The sequence below is a fragment of the Polyodon spathula genome, chromosome 17 (assembly GCF_017654505.1).
Source record: "Polyodon spathula isolate WHYD16114869_AA chromosome 17, ASM1765450v1, whole genome shotgun sequence".
NCBI classification, from domain to species: Eukaryota; Metazoa; Chordata; class Actinopteri; order Acipenseriformes; family Polyodontidae; genus Polyodon; species Polyodon spathula.
In genome coordinates, this window is record NC_054550.1 from 26,423,013 (window position 1) to 26,443,152 (window position 20,140).

The window sequence follows — 20,140 nt, forward strand, 5'->3', positions numbered from 1 at the left end:
GATATATTGACCTCATTGCTAATGTCACCAAGTGCAATACAAACTTTGAGTGGTAAGAAGTGTACGAATTCCAATCCCTTTTTGATCATTAAAATATCTTATATGGAATTCTTGCTTGGTGGGTTTAAGAAGACTCACAATTAAAGACATGCAGGGCTTCGGTTTTCCTTTAGTAGCAGCATGGGATGCTAGCACCTGCACCACTAGTGTCAATAGTATTGTATTGCAACTACTATGTTATATTTAAAAGGAAATGCTTGTTATATATTTGCCCTAAAGCTTTGCTGTTTCATTTCAGATGCAGACGGAAGCTTGTGTCGAAGTGGTCATCTGCTGCAGATAACACTGACAATGCACCGGCTGATCATGTCATCATCTGACCTGCTGGAGAAACTTGTCACTCTATATCCTTTAACTGTTTGCATCTAAAGAGTGGAGCTGACATTGACATTACAGAATCATTCCCAATGACGGTGTTTGCCAAATCTGGGTATATGCAGTACTGCCGGTGCAGAATGTTTTATATGCAAGTGGTACCCTTCTCTGTATGTGGAAACAAATAGTTTAACAGTTCACCAACGTAATCCAAATAATCAGCATCCATGTATGTGTATTCCTTTCAGGAAAAACTATATTCAAGGTGTTATTTATCCTCAGCTGTAAAAAATATCTTCGGTTTTAATTAATATATGCTGTGTGCTAATGAGGCATTCACTAGGTTTGCAAGTTACACAGCACACTAGATACACACTTCTTATTTTAGTCTCTTTTGACTATTTTGAATCTTGCTTATAAATTAAGTGGCACATCAAATACTGTAAAATATGGTCAACAAAACAGCATATTCATTAATACCTTGCACTTATTAATACCAGGTTCCCCAGGGTTCTGTGGGCTGGAGCCACTTCAGCCTATATGACGCCCTTCTTCTGTCTGTGGGCAACTTTATTTAGCAGCATGTCTTTATTGAGAATAGAAAGAGTGGAGTTATATTTAAGAAAAGACTGATCGAATTTGCATTTGTATAATGAACTACTCCTAATGTGGACAAACTCAAAACATGTCCCTTTCAAGTTCTCTGTTAGCTGCTGGAAATATATTCCATTCTACATGTTTTATACTATAGTGGCAGGCTGTGTGCTATTAATAGCTTAGAAATGAATAAACCCTGATATTTACAAAAACAAAGTACTTGTAACTACAAGTAGTGGATCACGTCATATGTGTACTGTACAAAATAAATAAAATATGTTCAAGCAACACCCAGTAAAACTATTTTAATTATAGCAGTACATATCAGCAGTGTTGTTTGCAACGTACTAACATACCAAAGTTTTTCCAAAAAATGTTTGGTGAATATCTATAATGACACACACGACTGATAAACAGATAGCGATTTTTATCTGCATAGTTTATTTTTGTCTGTTTCCTCCCAAGACTTTATGTGCATCCTACTGCTATTTGTTTTTCTTTTTTCTTTCTGGAAATCCCCCTTTATACATTTTTTCTTCCGAGGAAACTTTTCAGAGGTGGGTACTGCCGCTGTATCGTCCTGGTCCCAGATTTTAAATCCTCTTCTTCCCTACAGTTGCCTCTGTATAGCCTCAGAGCGGTTTCAGACTACACAGAATTGTAACAATATTATCAGAAGCGAAAAACCAGCACAATAAAGTTGCCATACCCGAAACAACTGTGTTTATAACAATTTAGAATTAATAGCTTTGAGAATCTAGCCCCTTATTCTAAATAGTCAAATGTGACCAAAATCTAAAAATGTGAAGCAAAAAACATACAGTATTACAGTATATGTGAGCAAGACAAGTGGTGACAATAAATCATTTGTGGTGGGTCTTGATGCACAGCAAAACTAACAGTGCACTGCCCCCATAATTAGTTGTATGACTATCTGTAGAATCTTTAGTGTCAGCCTTTTATCACCATGTGTATCTGTGGCATTTATGAATGCAGCCTTTAGAGATGTGGAACAAAATTGTAGAATTATATTAAGATGTGTCTAATTTGTGAACTAACTTTTAGGAGACATAGAAATGGAAAAACAGGAATAATAATGAGCTATAATGATGTTGATAAAGAAAAATCTCTATCAAAACTCTCGAAGAAACATCAGCTAATTAACATCTCAGCCACTTGTATTTTGTTGGAGCCTGGTTTGCCAATCAAAGGGTTTTTCTTAACAGCGTTCTACTTATAAAAATGCTTTTGGAAGTCAGAGCCCCACAGATTGTCTGAAAATCTGCTATGTGATCAGGTAAGCTAATATTTTTCTTGACAATGGTTTGTTGAAAACACAGTTAAAAGCACAAGAAGAAAGGGTTTATTTTTTGTTTATTTTAAATTTGGTTTAGGTATTGGATCACCGAGTTTTGGATAATGTTTCAATTGGATTCCAGCCTAACTGACACGATGGAGCAGTTTCAAGAACTGGTCAGAGAAAACCGGGAGGAAAGACACTGCCGCTTGATTGATACAACGCAGATGTAAGTATCTCAGTTTCAAGACTTTGTTCACTTGGTTGTCATGAAGTGACTCATTGAGCTGAATACAAATTTCACTCCCCTGTGTACAGTAATATAGAATAACAAATTGCCTTGATATGCCCACTTCTCCAGGGATATGTGATGTGATGATGTATTTGAAATCATTTGAGGTCATAGTTTTATTTTTGCTCATTTAGTAGAAAAAGGTTTAGGGAACAGATTGACAAGGTTTTTCAATTAGCAAGCTCCATTGCAGGGCATGACACAAAGTAAATATAGAGTATGATGAAGGAGTGTCTAGCTTTGGAAACAAAAAAAAAACTGAAGGAAAGAAAATAAGTCAGTAAATGAAAGACTGAATATGTTTAAAATAACAATAAAGGCACTGTTTACCAGTTTCTAAACACAATAAAACCCTGGTTATTACCTTGGCAAATTACCTTGTCTGTATGGTCAAATACCAGACAGCAATGCCCTCTAATCAGGATGTTACTTCCTAAATAACATTCTCTTACCTATAGTGCTTGCAGTAGTTTTAGTTTGTAATAGTTTTACTAGTCTGTAGTTTTAATGCAGTGTTGTCTAGAATCCTGATTACTAGGCATTGCCTGAGACTCAACACTGGTTTCATCTGCTGTATCATAACTAAATTGTTCAACTTTGTACATAAAGGAACATTTGGGGATTTGTAACTGCACTTTTAACAATGTACCACTTGGAATGAGTCATGGAGAAATTGAAAATGTACGCCTCCGATTTGGAGGCGGGGAGTCTTCCATTCCATGGAAATCACGGTGCATTTTAGGGTTCCAGACAGACATCTGCTAATAGAGGGCATTTCTTTTGTTTTACTCTATTAGCATGTTTGTCAGATGCATTAGTTAGAGTAATCAGAGGCAGTAATTAGATAGGTTGTGAATAGCCATCACTGTGAGTCATCAACATTTTTTTTTCTTACGTATTATATTTGCCTTAACAGTGTTTCAAGGTCTAGTTGCTGAAAAATACTGCACTTCTGCATGTGAAACTGAGCATTTAACTTGCATTATAAAGTTTTTTCAAGCACCAGAACAGCCCAGAAGTAACTTAAAAAGAACATTTTTTTATGTTGTACAGTCCATTTTTGACCACTGGGTGTTACTGCACGCTAATCCAAAAACATTTCATGTACAGTAAGCTAAATCAACCAAATGGTTTAATGTGCGTCTTGCACACCTGTGTTGGGTTGCTTGTTTTTAGAAATGCCAGAGAATGGTCCCGAAAGATCACCCAGAGAATAAAAGCTAACAGCAGTAAGAAGAGAAAAGTTTCCCTGCTGTTTGATCACCTGGAGCCCGAGGAGTTGGCAGAGCACCTCACCTATCTGGAGTTCAAGTCCTTCCGTAGGATAACAGTAAGTCCACAGAAAACTACTGGTTGACCAAAAACTGTCCAGGGCCAATAGTCACAAAAAACATTTACCACCATGTTCAGTTTGTACCATTTTTTGTAAAAATGAAAAACTAACTGTTGATTTTCCAGAACTAGCAAGAAATGACTAATGTAAAGGTAGGAGCTCTTAACCTTCAGAGTTATATATTAGGAACATTTTAACATAATTTTGTTTAAAAATAAATAAATAATAGTAATAAAAAATGGGTGGTATCTTATCATGGTGTGATAACTGCTCCAGATATTTAACCTCAACCTAATTGAATTTTAATCATTAAATATTGCAGATGATACACTGTTGATAAGGCCCACATACGCTAGAGTAGATATTATAACGAGAGTCTAATTTAAACCTCAGCTCCATATGATAAAACCACAGAACAGTGTGGTCTATTAGTCTGGTCTTTTTTTTTTTTTTTTTTTTTAATCAAAATTCCTAAGCTTAGATATGCTCTGTAAATAAAAACCAGAGATGAAATCTTTTTTGTTTGTTTGTTTGTTTGTTTGTTGCCTAGAGATGGTGTACTTACACTTTCATTCAATCAGTTTGCAGACTACCAGAGTTATATTGTCAATGGGTGTGTGAAGGAAAACCCAGCAATGGAACGCTCCATAGCGCTGTGCAATGGCATCTCCCAGTGGGTTCAGCTGATGGTACTGAGCAGACCCACAGCACAGCTGCGGGCAGAAGTCTTCACCAAGTTCATTAATGTAGCTCAGGTAAGAGACCTGGATGCTATTTGTACTCCTATACCAGCTGACCATTTAGCAAAGTGGTCTTTAGGATCAGTCAGATTATGTTATCAACTATGTTTTTGACAGTGGTGCTCGCAATAGTTAACTGTGCTGTCAAAGGTAATTAAAAATATACTGTTACTGTTGTTAATATTATTATTAGTCGTAGTGGTAGTAGTGGTATTAGTAGTCATAGTAGTAGTAGGCATATTAAATAATTATTTGCGTATTACTTTTGTTGTATCATGATGATGAGTCTCCAATTGTTAGCTATCCAGAATACTGGAAGAGCTTCCAGTCTAGCTTAACTTCAGAATCATGCTGTTGCGGAGTTGAGCTGATTGAGAGCACCACCAGCACCACATGCTTTTATATTTAGTCACGTTGTTGTTGTTGACTTGTTCGGGAGAATACGTCGCAGTCCCAGTACAGTAACCATCCCTGAAATACAGCTGTGCTCTTAATGTCTCATCTTGTATGTTTTCCATTCTCTTTGTACAGAAACTCCATGAAGTCCAGAATTTTAACACACTAATGGCGGTGGTCGGGGGTTTATGCCACAGCTCAATCTCCAGACTCAAGGAAACCAGTTCACATGTACCAAATGAGGTCAACAAGGTAACATAAAACAGGTTTTCAACTTTAGTAATCCATCTCGTGTCTGTAAAATGTATCGAATGTATCCAGGTAGCCCTCTGAGCATGTAAGGCACTGGCTGAAAAATTGAGTCATACTGAAATAAATATATATGTAGAAAACAGTTTTTTTTGTTGTGCTTGGTCTCCCACAGGTACTGAATGAGATGACAGAGCTGCTCTCCTCCTGTAGAAACTATGACAACTACAGGCGTGTGTTCAGTGAATGCACAGGCTTTAAGATCCCCATCCTGGGGGTTCACCTGAAAGACCTAATCTCAGTGCACGAGGCGATGCCAGATTATGTGGAAGACAAGAAGATTAATGTACAGAAACTTCAGACACTTTATAACCATATCCATGAACTGATAGTGCTGCAGCAGCTGGCCCCTCGCCTGGATGCTAACAAGGACCTTGTCCATTTACTAACGGTGAGTGGGAAAATTACCAACACAGAAGCTTTGTGGCTTGTTGCCTTTGTGAAAGATGCTGTCTGTTTCCATTGAAAGAAACCCAATAGTACAACATGTAGTGGTGGCCCTGTGTCACCAGGTGATCAAGAATATACTAATAATAATACTACTAATACTACTACTACTACTACTACTAATAATAATAATAATAATAATAATAATAATAATAATAATGACAGGCATATATAAACAGCACAGTTTGTTCTCACTGTATTTTATTCAATATGTGGTAATAAACAGAGGGATACATTTAAAACTTTATTTGTGTGTGTTGGGGGGACTATTTTATACCATGTCTTATGTAAGAACTAACTCCAGTAAACCATAAATAGACACAATAAAACATGTTAAGAAGTTTCTCTTTGGAAACTAACATTCAAACCCCAGCGTTAAAAAAAGCGCAGGGTATCATTTTGCAAAAGACAAACAAAATAATAATTTCTAGCTGAGTTTTTAGGCAGATTTGTGGCTCATGTGGCCTTGATTTATGCATCCCTGTTCAACTGGCAATGCAGTGACAGTAAAAAATCAGTGTTGGTTTTCAATGCACTAGAGAGGTTATAGCGCTAATGTAGATAAAGTCACTAGCATGGAAATAGTGGATCTACTAACATATACAATAGTTTGCTGCACACATGTATAGCTCATTTAGAGTAATTGTGATAGAACTTGGCTGTACTACGAACATTTGTTACAAGAAATCATTCCACTTACATAGAATGCCAGAGACTTACTTTTATCTGTACTGTATATCTTGGCTACCATTTGGATATGAAACTATGCATGAGCATTTGTTATGAGATTCTAATCTGGTGACCTATTTATTTTATTTATTTTGCTTGATTGGGCATGTTCACCACATTGCGGGTCATTTTGCAACAAATAAAATGTGACTATTGGTTGTTGAGGAAAAAAATAAAAATAAAAACACTACTACCTAAGTCAGATGCATAAATAAAACTCAACTCATGTATAGTATTGTATGTAGTCTGTGTCTAAAAGCAGGCATCAGAACAGACAGTAACCCGCCAATGTTGCAGTCAGCTGCTACCCCACAGAGTAAACTAAAAATTGCAGACTGACTAAAAATTGCAGCTGCGGTGTGTGGTTTAATAAGTAATTATTAATAACTGATAAGAACTGGTAACTTATATCCCATCAAAACCACCGGTATCCTGACTTTTATAGAAAAACAGACCAGTCAATATTATGCGCTAATATAGGATGCCACTTGTGTACCTTAAACCTGAGCACTGCTGTGCACAGATTTCACATTTCATATTTCGTTACTCAGTTCCTTGTTTATGTGTTAAGTTTACCGAATTCAAACATGCATGTGTTATTTCATTTTATTTTTACCTGTAGCTGTCACTGGACCTTTACTACAGCGAAGATGAGATATACGAACTGTCCTACGGGCGTGAGCCCAGAAACAGCAAAGCACCGGTGAGAGTTCATCTCCGCCTGTTCTCAGAGCCACAAACACACACACATACATTGATGGGCAATCTAGTGGTTTATGACTCTTTTTTAAAATCTTTACATACATTAAGAAAAAAATATCCGATCCAGTAGTTCATTAATTTTTTAATTGTATTGAAAATGTTACTTAGATATGTTTTACCTGTATATATTGTGTATGTTAAAATAGTCTCTTTGATTTTGCTGAGTGGAAGACATTTCTCACCTGTGCACTGGGGGGGGGGGGGGGGGGGGGGGGGGGGGGTCATTACTGCTTAGAAACACCACCACGAAACAGCTGAACTCAAGGTTATCAAAACCGTCACTTTGCTGTTTCAACATGTCAGATTAAACCAATTCAATTGGCCCTATAACTCACACGCAGAAAAAAAAAAAAGTTATGCAGATGTGTTTTTATTTTTAGTTACCCAGACATTCTTTTGATTCTATCGTATGCTTTTTTCAGACTATTGCCGTTATCAGTCTTTACAGCTTGAATTTTAGCTCGAGGGTACTGAGGTGGGGAACTTTAAGGTATAAGTTTTCATCAGTCCTCCACAGGATACATGCAAGTGTTTTAAGCATTCACTTTAGCGAATTATCTAGCTAATCTGTTTTTTAATGTTCTAGTAAAACGGTTTACAAGTAACAGACATGGTACTCAATGTGCTTTAATGGATATTTAAAAGACGAGAACGTGCTTTTGCTTAGCTAAATAATAAACGACAAAGCAAACCAGTTAACACTGTACATAACCGCTGTTGATTATTGAATTGCTAGGAAAAAGTGGTTTCGGACCAATTTAAAGCAGTCTGCGTGAGTAATCTTAGAATGAGTAACACTTTAAATGACTTGCACGTTAGCAGCGAAAAGCATGTCTAAAAATAAACCTAACAAACAGTACATACAAATACACACACTTTTTAACAAATTTATCTTAAGTGTTTAAAATTCAGAATGCATCTTTTAGGACGTACTTGAATACTGTACGACTGTTGGTTTTAGCAAATTATTTGAATTATTCTGTTAAAGAGGATAATTTAAGCACAAATTTTCTTTTCAAGATCTTCAAGCATATGTAGTACATCTAATCCACCAAGACAGGCATTGAGCTGTTTAAATATCAAACATGAATATTCAAGCCATTTACTGCTTGTTAATCCATTCTAAGTAATTCTCCCAAGTAATCAATTTCTGGTGTAGAGAAACAACAGCGTAAAGACTGTGTGATTTCTGCATTCCTAAAACTGTGTACACCAATATATAGATATAATCCAAAAAGAATAAGGTGCGTGTAATTTTATAGCTTTTATCAGCGTGTTGTCTTACTAATGTACTTCCCATTGAAAACAACTGAGCTGGATGTGTTTAATTATTGTTATTTATTTTATTTTATTTTGTTATTGCTCTGCTAATCCAGAATAATAATAAAAACATCCTTACTATGTTAAAACCATGACAAGCAGTTTATTGTTTGCATTTAAGTCTTACTCTCTTAAAAGGCCATCTGGTGTTAGGGCCTAAACAAGCCCCTTTTCCAGACTTACTGAGCAAAATACATTTTGTAAATGTTTTCTACAGCCAGGGACTCCAGCCAGGCCCCCAGTAGTGTCAGACTGGGCCCCTGGGGTGACACCCAAACCGGATCCAAAGACCATCAGTAAACATGTCCAGAGGATGGTGGATGTATGTTTTTCACTTTCTTTACTTTATACATTACATTATACTGTGTTTCCATTAAATAGCACCTGCTTTCTGTTGTGCATCCATTTTCAAAAAACAAAATGATTAAAAAAAAAAAAAAAAAAAAAAATTTAACATCTAGGAAATTACATAATTTATCAAGGTAATATACAGTTTCAGGTTTTTTCCAATACTGTACACCTTAATATGAAATGTATTACTGTTCTTCAGAACCACCTTATATTAACGCTACAGACATGTAAATAAAATATACAGTGCTCCCTCTTATAACGCTGTGGTTGGGAGCCATAGTTATACTTAAAAAAATTAGGAAAAGAAACCTATTTTGAAGCCATGCAATATTTTGAATGCAAGATGCTAGTTGAAATCCATAATGGGGCAAACAGGAGCTCTGACCGTACTACTGTAGAACTGGTTCAGCAGTATAAAGGGCTTCCTTATGAGGGAATTGGAACTTTTTATAGCTCTCTATTCTTTATTATTTTGCAGTCAGTGTTTAAAAATTATGACCACGACCAGAATGGCTACATTTCTCAAGAGGACTTTGAGAAGATTGCTGCTAGCTTTCCATTTTCCTTCTGTGTAATGGACAAAGAAAAGTAAGGAATACCAAAAACTTTTTGTGCAATATTTATTTCCATAACACTGCCGAGCACATTGAACCAAAATCTATGCAATTTGTTAACGATCAGTGAATAAAAAAATAAAAAAAAAATTCAGAGGAAGTGGAATTTTCAAATGCATTTTGCCCGTTTCACCTCTGCAAGGTGAAACCAAATAAATTTCTTTCTTGTTCTCTTCATAGCAATTTCCATAAAGAAAGTTTCATTGAGTTTTTTTTGTTAATTTAGAATCCCATATATATATATATATATATATATATATATATATATATATATATATATATATATATATATATATATATATATATTTTGCATACATTTTTTTTTTTTATAGCTTAAAATCAGCGGTTATTTTGTTCCATGTTTTATGTATCTAAGCCTGCTTTAAAATGTAGATGCAGTCACAAATGTGAAGCTAAATATCAGCTTCAGTTCCCATAGACTTTTTTACAGGACAGCATACACGTTACTGATTGGATAGGTAAAATAAAAAATTGAATAATTATTTGTTGGTTACGTACTAGTCTGAAATATTTCACATGGATCCCATTTCTTATAATCATAATTGTTGTCAGGACAAGTTTAATTACAAACAGGCTAGTTAAGTTAAAGCTAGTTCGTAGTCCGGTCCATGAAAGTCAAAATGTTTTTGGTATCTGAACTGTACCTTCAGCCACCTAACGTCTTACCACATTCTGAAGCCATCGATCGACACTCTGTGAACAGCCATTTGCCTAAGACAGGACCATTAAATACAGAATAAAGTCTTTTTGATGCATACTTGTTTGTAATTTGTGTTCTGACACACCTGCACATACAGCTTGTCAAAGCATCTTGTCATCTTAAGTATTTCTCACCACGTTCTCCTGTTGTGAAGGGAAGGACTGATCAGTAGGGAAGAAATCACTGCCTACTTCATGAGGGCCAGTGTGATCTGTTCCAAACTGGGCTTGGGGTTTATCCACAACTTCCAGGAGACCACCTACATGAAACCCACGTTCTGTGACAACTGTGCTGGATTTGTAAGTGCACAATCCCTCGGATAGACATTCTTCGATTGCTTCAGTAAACGCTTGTGTTACTTATCTGCCACCAATGACCATGTGCATCTCTAAATCTGTGCTTAAAACCTTCCCTTGCTTGTTTTCATTAACATACTGTACTTAAAAATATTTTTTAAATGTAGTTACAACTAGCAAAAATGCATGAGTATATATACAGAGCTGAACTCACTCTGCTGGTTTGTAGCTTTAGTTGCAGAGCGTGCTGTTTTGGAATGAACTTAAAGGCTAACTGAAAGCACCAATGTCCTTACTTAACCGCATGACCTAAACATAAAACATGTGTGATTTAATATCCATTACCTGGATATGCCATGTGATCCAATCTTCTAAAAACAGTTAAACATATAAAGTTTGTGGCAAAAATGAACCTTAAAATATTTTACAGGTTTATCAAACTTTTTGTTTAAAACAAACAAAAAAAGTGTATTTTGTTCTAATTAGCTTCCGGTCTCTCTTCTCATCTAGCTCTGGGGTCTTATCAAGCAAGGATACAGATGCAGAGGTAACTTTTATGTATTTGTTACTTGATATGGATTAAATAAATGCAGAAATGAAAATAACACTCAACTTTCATTGTTTTACATGTGGATCCTTTTCATAACCTGGCTGAAAATTAGCTAGGTCCTGTTGTCTGAAGTGCATTAGATTTGTGCATGTGTCTGTCTTAACTTTCTCAGTAATGCCCTGCTTATTGAAAAATAAATAAAATACAAATAAACAATTAATGTGATTCCAAGATTAATTTTACCTTGCAAAATTCTGAAATGACTTATAAACCTATCTGTTGTGTACCTTTATACTTAATGTTACAAAGGTAAGCACAGTGAAAGATTCACAGCCTGTGGTTTTTGTAGTAGACTGCAAGCTGAGCTCTGCAACGCGCATGAAAGAGGTTTTCAAAGTGCAAATCATTTTGAGAGCTTGCGTTTCAGACAGCACGATGAAACCACAGTGATGCGTCCTTATCTTCTTTTGATAACCTGTTTACAGACTGTGGAATGAACTGCCACAAGCAATGCAAAGACCTGGTGGCGTTTGAATGCAAAAAGAATGCAAAGAGCACAGCAGCAGACAACAGTCCCACGTCAAGCTCCACTCCAATGGCACTCTGTACTCTAGGGGTCAGAGGTTACGGGCATGGTATGTGTAACTTTACAGGTGAACAAAGATATTCCCCTCTCTTACCAAGTAACATGCACAAAGTAAACTTTGTTTAGTTTAAAACAGGTGGCCAATGCTAGGATTTCAGATACAAAATTTGACAAAGAAAATATGTTGGACAGTTCAAAGAAGCAAATTCAAGATATGATTTGGCTTACGTACTGGGTGAAGACTGCTACAAATTATATATATATATAATTCAGTTGTAAACACCTACCAGAAAAAAAACTAACTTTGCCTCAAAGTTACTGTAACTGATCATTCATAATTGAAAGGCTCACTTGGTTATTTCCCAGTGTAGGAGTGCAGTAAAGGTCACAAAAATCACTGATGTTAAAAGCCCAGATAAATATTTTACTAGATCTTCACTGGAACTAGCAAACTATTTCAGTCACTGAAAAATGCACATTCTATTACAGACTACATTACCATATACAGTGTATGCTTGGTTATAAATCACATATGAGGAGCTGAACCAGTCACTTCCAGTATATCTTCTCAGGTTTAGAGATACCCATGCATAGAACAGCTGACCATTCTAAAGTGTGTGTGTGTGTGTGTGTGTATTAATTTGTGGTGTCTAGGGTGTCTCTTCCAGTCCTCTCCCTGAAACTGTATGAGCTGACTAATTATAAGAGACTCTACACATACAGTGTATTGTGTGACATTTATTAACTAGAAAGGTACTGATGAGCAACACAATCTTACCTTTTCACTTTTCCACCTTTCACCAAAAACAAGAAAAATAGACTTAAACCCTGTAATAAAATAATCTATGTCATAGACAGCAGTGGTGTTTTCTTCTGAATTTCATGGGAATCGTGGTATATACATGCTTTGGTTTGCCTTAAAATACAATTGGTAAAAGCTGTGTAACCTCAATGGTTCTATTATTGCTTGCAGGTTCTGAGGATGGCCAGTTCACATACCCTAACGGTGAAGGAGCCGAGCATTCAGACAAAAGCAAGGAATGGGAGCCAACTCTTGCAAGCATATCAGAACAGTCACACTCAGGAGAACTGAAAGCATGGGCAGTGAACAAAAGCACCCAGACTGAATGGCCCCAGTCCCCAGAATCTGTGTTTTTACTGCCTGCTCCACTCTGCCCATCATCTCTTACTCCCTGCCCAAGCCCTGTGCCAGTCCGCAAAAGAGCCTACGCAAAGTGGGAGAACAGAGCCTCGACTGTGAAGCCAACCTATGAGCAGCTGCAAATGGTAATTTTGTTCTCTTTTAATGTAAATGCAATCTTAAACAGACCCTTTGCATCATGTATGTTACAGCGTTAACAAGATTTCATTTCTTACGTGTTTCATACACTACTACTGTGTTCTTTATCATTCTCTATTGTTGATTTTGTTAGACCATAATTATTACCACTAACAATCTGTCTACAACTATGGCCAAAAGTTCAGCACCACCTATAGTTTTAGGATTGAGACAATTAAATATATATGAACATAATTTAAATATTTTATTTAACATAATTTAGTCAAAGAATCTACAATATGATATTGCAAAAGCCATAATAGTAGTACAGTACTTTTCATGTTAGATATATCGAAATGTCAAATTTTTCAAATTGTCAGTTTTTCGTGAAGTATAGGGAAAACTACAATGCCATAGTAATTCAATATGTTAACGTAACATTATTCAGGATTCATTCGACTTTATGTAGCAAAAATTAGTTATTCTGTAGGGTGATACAAAACTTTTGGCCACAGCTGTAGGTTGTAGCAACTGCTCTAAGACACAGCTTCAGCACTTTCTCTCTCATTATACGATTTCACTGTATTTGCTTCTACCAAAGACGACCAATTAAAACTACTAAATGGGATACTTGAAAAGAGCCATATTGTGAATCTCAGAGCCACCTGTCAGACAGCCCGGTCTAAAGTACATCTAGAAAAACTGTGGTCACTTCTTTTACTGCATACAGATAAAATAACACTATGTAACACAATTTTTGTTCCTGGGTAGTAAGTGTTATTTCCTAATTGCTTATGCCTCAAAAGTATAGAAAATGGCTATTATTCCCCACAAACTTTGCTTTTGTGACCAGGACAGTGATATTTCAAAATATCACTATTTCCAATGGGAAAACGGGCAAATGTGTGTCTTTTTATTCACATAAAGTCAGAAAAAAACAACATATGAATCCAAATTAACATGTATTTATACTAAAGTAATACAAAAATGACTACAAAAGATTTAGAAGTGAGTAGTTTTTTGAGACTTACGATTGTACTGTAAATACAGTATAATCGTAAATCTCGAAAAACGTAACTACGTCTTCCTCCGTCTCTAAAGCCTTGCTACATGGTGAGCTGAAGGAAGTGAAAAATAAACACACTAATGTGTATCTTGTTAACAATTGCTTAGGAAAAACAGACTCTTCAGAAGTCCAACGAGACCCTGTGGCGGAAGTTAAAGGCATTAGAACGAGATGTTGAGGTGCTGCAAACCCTTCTCAAAAGACACACCCTCCACCCCCTGGACCCAGAAGATTCCTCGTGATGCAGAGAAGTTTCAGCAAGATCCTGACAAGCTGCTGCCGTCTCACAGTGACGCTAGTGAGCTTGCTCAGGCACAGACAAAACCTTTTCAAAAGTCAACCAACTAAATGGACATTCAAAATGCTGTTTGTAGGACTCGCTGCTTTTGTAACAAGCCAATGGTGTTGTTTACTTGGCTTCTGTATATTTACAAATGTCACAACCATCACAGATACAATAAGCTGTGTTTTTTTTTTTTTTTTTTATATATTAATAATGTCACGTTTGGTATCAGGTAAATTATTAATTATCTGCAATTTACTTATGCTTTTTCATGGTCAGTAACTGAAATTACTATTATTGGTATCAGAAGTATAATAATTCAGGTGAAGAATGTTTTTATTAATATGCATTTCTTGTCCTGGATATCGTGAAAATACCATTGTATTAGAGCTATAGTTCTATTAAACATATCTCTACAAGAACACAGACATTGCAGTTATTTGATACCAAATACAGAGTACAACAGGCTTTGTACTTACAACTGTAGCACAAATTACTAAGTACCTTTCACAGAATTAAATATTTGTAGCAAGTCAAATTTCAGGGTAAACTTGACTAATAGCAGTTTGACTTTAAGTTTCAGTATTTTGATGAATAACAGTTTAAAATCTAATTAAATCCTTACATGCCTCAATTTTGTAGTCTTGTGAAAACTTCAAACATATCAGACCATTTTAATCATGTATTAATATCTGTATAAAATGTAAAATATTCTAAATAATCCTACCAAGGACACTGTACTCCCATAGATGTGTATTTGTAAAAAGTGAAGTTAATGTAACATTTTTACCTGGATCCTCCAGGATCCTATTAATTTAAATGGAACAAAGTCTGACTTTTATTACCAGTATTTGTTGTGGATTTAGAAAAATATGTAAATATGTAAATATATAAATATATTGTACATTTGTTTTAATGTATTGTATTACTGACCTCGGTTTATATACTGCCTGTCTGTAACGTTGTAGAATACAGTGTTTTTACTGTGCTAAATATTCAACAATTAAACTATTTAAAAACACCTGTTGGTATAGCTTAGTGATCCTAATTTTTTTGGCCAATAGGTTCAGGGGTGTATTTAACAAATGGCACAAAAACAGAGATTGCCAACAGAGTTACAGATTGTAATGTAAAATTTCTCCTATTACATCAGTATTGCAGAATCCCTGATTAGGTCAACTGTTGTCTACTGGTTTAGCTGCATCCTCAGTTTGCTGTCTACAGTAAAGCAAAGAAAGAACTGTCTTCCATTGCATTAAACTAAGGTGAGGCTATGTTTTTAAAACACACTTTCTATTTACGAAGTTTTAATCTGACAATCGTTGCCAATGTAAAAGTGTCCATTGTCTATACCTGCTGTGTATTATTACAGAACAGCAAAGTACTGCAATAGCAAAAGGTGCAAAACAGCTAGTCATCTGCTGGACAATTTCTTCACAGCCTATCGTGTAGGTGCTTTGTGATTTATTCTTGATTTCCTGCCAGTACTATGTGTGCTGGAAATAACCATAAACAGGAAACTCAGCTGAGGTTTTGATCGCCTATATTTATTGAAAATGAAAACAAAATAGATGCAAAGAATATTTCACAGTAGTATTTAGAGAAAAAAAAAGACAAATCAGGAGATATAAGCTTAACAATACACATATGTCTGTATTTTTCAAAAAGGACATCATTCCATAAAGAAAAACTATGAGGAAACAGCATTCATTTATCATTTTCTACTCATTTGTTTTGCAATAGGTTTTCGATCAAAAGTGATTCAAGCTGTGCAGTTCAGGTTAACCCTAAATTAAAATGCAAGTTGCAATACACTTCAAATGAACACAAATAACAAAAAGCACAACCAACTTTATCTTTGCAAATTGTAAAGAGCATAACATTATTTGATACAAGGTTAGCTGATAAATATTATGAGATATTTTGTCATAAAAAATACATATACTAAAGGTTTGCTTAGGATTTTCAACAGAGGAGTTCCATACTGTGCTATTAATTTATTTACTGGCTGATTTGATACCATTTACAGGTGGAAAATGAGGAATAACAGCAGGTGGTTCATGAAGTCATTTATTAGACCCTGATAACAAGAGAAAGTGCCACACCCACCAAACATTGTTTTATCAGGCATGGTGGGGAATGCACAAGAAGCACAATCCCACGGGAAGAAGTCCTAAAAAGAGTCACATGGTGACCTTTCACAAACGCTACCCAATTGACAAATGACCACAAGTTAGAACTGGAATCAACATAGAGGGAAGCACAGACCTGCAGGTCTCCCAGAATGTCCCCTCACTGTTGTTAGGCATGCAGATGAGATCCTGCATACAATTGTGAGAGCTTATATTAGTGCAGTCGGCTCCAACTTAATTTTGGTTGATGGCAACACTGTCCACATCAAGAAAGGCACATCCATGCTTACCTTGAACAGATTGATACAGTGATTACTACTGTTATTACAGAACACTGCTCTTTGCATGAGGCAACTTGTCACAGTAAACAATAGTGTTCAGATTTGTACTTTTTTGGTTTCTAGTAAAGTTACCATATTTTAATGTATGCATGTATACAGAATATTGTACATATTACATGATACAAGTTAATACGATGCCTATCTCAAAACGTCATACTCACCGTTCACTTGACACTAACAGATAACACAATTCCATGTGGTATTTCTGGTTTTCCAGCTGGTGCCCTGCACTGTAGCTTGGGTACATCTTGCATGTCATACCATGCTTAAATAGCCTGTATATTAAATGAGGAGAAAACAGGGCATACCAGATTGTTTCAAACAATAAAACTGCATTGAGGTTTGGCACGTAGGCAACGAAAAAAATAATCGGAACTAGTTTCTCTGTCCAAGTGGCCCAAACAAAGCCACAGGCTTTTACAATACATTAGCAGAACAAAGACATCGTTTTAGGCAAAAATACTTTTTTTTTTTATATATATATACGGGAGATCTGTATGCTAGTCTCTCATGTGAATGCCCCTAGGTTAGGAAATTACTTGGGACTGAAAAGTATAACAAGAGAGTGACTGAACAGAACATTGTCTAGCTATTAAACAGGCATGGATGAAGGTTTTCATACAATTACATAAAAAAAAAAAAAACTATATTGCATGCCCCCTGCTGGTCACAGACGAGAATTAGATATTCAAATATATAATTTAAATCAGTTTGGATTAAATGGAAGTTACACCAGTGTTACAAAATGCCTTACTTGCATCAGCTATTTAATATAGATTGGAGACTTCACAGTTAAACGACCACAGTCTTTACACCAAAATGTAAGCTCGCTTTACATGTCGAAGCTGCATCATGTTTTGGTAATATATATATATATATAATATATATATATATAATTATATAAATATATATATATATATATATATATATATATATATACCATTATAATATATATCCAATATCGAATATATATATATATATATATATATATATATATATATATATATCTATATATATATGGTAATAAATCAAAGGTATAAATAATCAAAGTTGTTTTTTGCTTGTTTTGTACCATTTACAGTATCATTTCACCTTATGTAGCATGTATGTACCCAGTGACGACTATACCCTTGCCTTCTTCCTCTATAACCCTCACCTTGGCCCCCTCTCCCTCTAAATCCTCCAACTCGTTCTCCACCCCACCCTTGGCCCCCCTCTCCCTCTGCCTCCCCCATCTTGCCTCTTCTGCCATGGGGCCATTTCTGGAGGAGGGACATCAATCTCAGATGGTTGCCCTCCTCGATCAGGGACTTTGTCCATAAGAATCAGCAGAAGAAAAAACAGGAACTTGCATTTGTTTATATTCCCTACTGCATAAAAATATATTACAATCAACAGTAAACAATTAAGCCTTAAAAGGTGAAACAGAACACCAAACACAAGAATGACTTCTCAGATGATCTCACAGCCATCGTATGAACATATGTTATACTATCCTATAATGAAGACACAGAAATGCCTATTCAATCCTTGGGATGCTTAAATCCAGACTGTAACATACACGGTCTACCCAATCGTATTTGGCAACACCCTCAATTATATGTTTATCATGTGATGAGACATGTGATCCCCTGCAGGAATATAATGCAGCTGTAGTTAACTTAGGCATTGCTGCTGATCAAGTCCACCCAACAATACTGTACTTGATGAAATTAATGGCTACTTTCAAGATGATAATTCACCATCCACTAGACTAGTAATGTGCGAATTGTTAATAGCAAGACTTCAAGCAATTTTCATGTCCCCCTTCCACCTCCCCCTCAAAATACCTTCAAGCACCTTGTGTCTCTATGCCATGTCACATAAAGGCTGTGATCAGGCAAACTTTGGCCAAACATGATATTAGGTACAGGTCTTAATAAAGTGGCCAGGAAGTGTATTTCCCTCTTCCTCGGTTTCATTACTATCTCATAAAGTGTGTATCGGAACCGTGAAAGCATTAAAGTGCTAAAAGAGGATACCTTGCTAATAGGACATGCTGTCCTTTCTCGAGTAGATCCACTACTTGTCTTTATGATATTGGAAAAGTCTTCTTGTGCAGCCAGCAGATGTGCAACACTGATGAGGGACTGGATTGACAGTGCATGTCTATTGGGCTGATATGCTTTCGCCGTGTTGTCGGTCTGTGCCTGTACTGTTAACAAAAACAACCTGGTTTATACATAGCTAAAACCAAGCAGCAGCCTATGCATAAAGCAATTAGAAAACAACATGTAATAATCTGACCTTAAATATACTGCCAAAATAACAACAATATGAATATACACAATAGTTTACATTAGAAGTAAATCACTGATATTTACTTCATTTAGCTCATTTTTACAAAAGTCAAACTTACAACTCGGTTTCAGACAGTCTTCTTTTTTCTTCAGTCTGTCCTTTATATCTCCAGAGATTAGTGTTGGATATGGACAGGCCACCTCTTTGAGGAGGCCACTGACCTCCAGCTGGAAGCTCTCTGGATCATCTATGCATTAACACAGGCATGGCATATCAGAGACAGACAAACAGCACATTTAAAGAGAGTGAGTAACTTCAAATTATACTTTCTTCAGTGCAGTTCTGGTTGGCTAGATCAATGGGTTTGATTTTTATTATACCTCAAGTGTTTTTTTTGGTCTGTGTGAAATGTGAGGGATGGTCCAATAACACAATGATTAAAATAGCTGTGGTGCTTATACATAAACTTGAATAGCCCCCCAAGTCTGGAATAACAGCCTGAAGTAACAAATAAAAGGAATAGTCAACTCATCCACTGTAATCTACTGACATTAGATATTATATCTATATAATATATATAGTAATATATATTTTATATATATCTATACTATATATATATATATATATAATGTGTGTGTGTGTGTGTGTGTGTGCAAAGAAACAAAATCATAAGCCACTAAAAATACAATATAAAAAGTAAAAAGCAAACCTGTTACAAAAACAAACAAACATAAAACATAACTAATTTCTTTCGCCAAGACACTGAAGACAAGTCTGAAGAGGCACTGACGCTCTCTTCCAACAGTCACGTGTTTCAGCTGTGACGTTAACCACAGTCATGTACTCGCGAGAAAACAAACCATGTTCTGCAGCTTTTGCAATTGCATCTTCTGTCAGCAGAGGTCCTGTGTACATGTAAATACACTGCAGAGCGAAACATTATTCTTGAGAGGAGTGCGGGGGTGGTTATTACGCTTACGATATAACATAGCAAATTACATCTAATGCCATGGTATGAAAAACTCACACTTTCTGAACAATTTC

The 20,140-nt window shown here is 35.8% G+C and overlaps 1 protein-coding gene and 1 long non-coding RNA gene across 2 annotated transcripts in view; one reads left to right on the top strand and one right to left on the bottom strand.

Moving 5' to 3' along the window:
• Positions 1-15,382, top strand: part of LOC121330319 (RAS guanyl-releasing protein 1-like) — a 30,007-nt gene extending 14,625 nt beyond the window's left edge. Inside the window, exons 3-17 of the mRNA XM_041276758.1 lie at positions 299-404; positions 2,207-2,269; positions 2,367-2,498; positions 3,738-3,891; positions 4,476-4,649; positions 5,166-5,282; positions 5,455-5,730; positions 7,138-7,218; positions 8,815-8,919; positions 9,427-9,536; positions 10,438-10,582; positions 11,090-11,126; positions 11,615-11,764; positions 12,689-13,002; positions 14,168-15,382. Of these exons, the coding sequence (XP_041132692.1) occupies positions 299-404; positions 2,207-2,269; positions 2,367-2,498; positions 3,738-3,891; positions 4,476-4,649; positions 5,166-5,282; positions 5,455-5,730; positions 7,138-7,218; positions 8,815-8,919; positions 9,427-9,536; positions 10,438-10,582; positions 11,090-11,126; positions 11,615-11,764; positions 12,689-13,002; positions 14,168-14,302 (2,099 nt within the window). The 3' untranslated portion in view covers positions 14,303-15,382. The remainder of the gene's footprint in view (positions 1-298; positions 405-2,206; positions 2,270-2,366; positions 2,499-3,737; positions 3,892-4,475; positions 4,650-5,165; positions 5,283-5,454; positions 5,731-7,137; positions 7,219-8,814; positions 8,920-9,426; positions 9,537-10,437; positions 10,583-11,089; positions 11,127-11,614; positions 11,765-12,688; positions 13,003-14,167) is intronic.
• Positions 15,383-15,879: 497 nt separating this feature from the next.
• Positions 15,880-19,618, bottom strand: LOC121329769. Its single transcript, XR_005951808.1, has 3 exons — positions 19,215-19,618; positions 18,838-19,010; positions 15,880-17,091 (listed from the first exon to the last, which is right to left on the bottom strand). It is a non-coding gene; the product is annotated as an uncharacterized LOC121329769 (long non-coding RNA).
• Between the last annotated feature and the right edge of the window lie 522 nt (positions 19,619-20,140).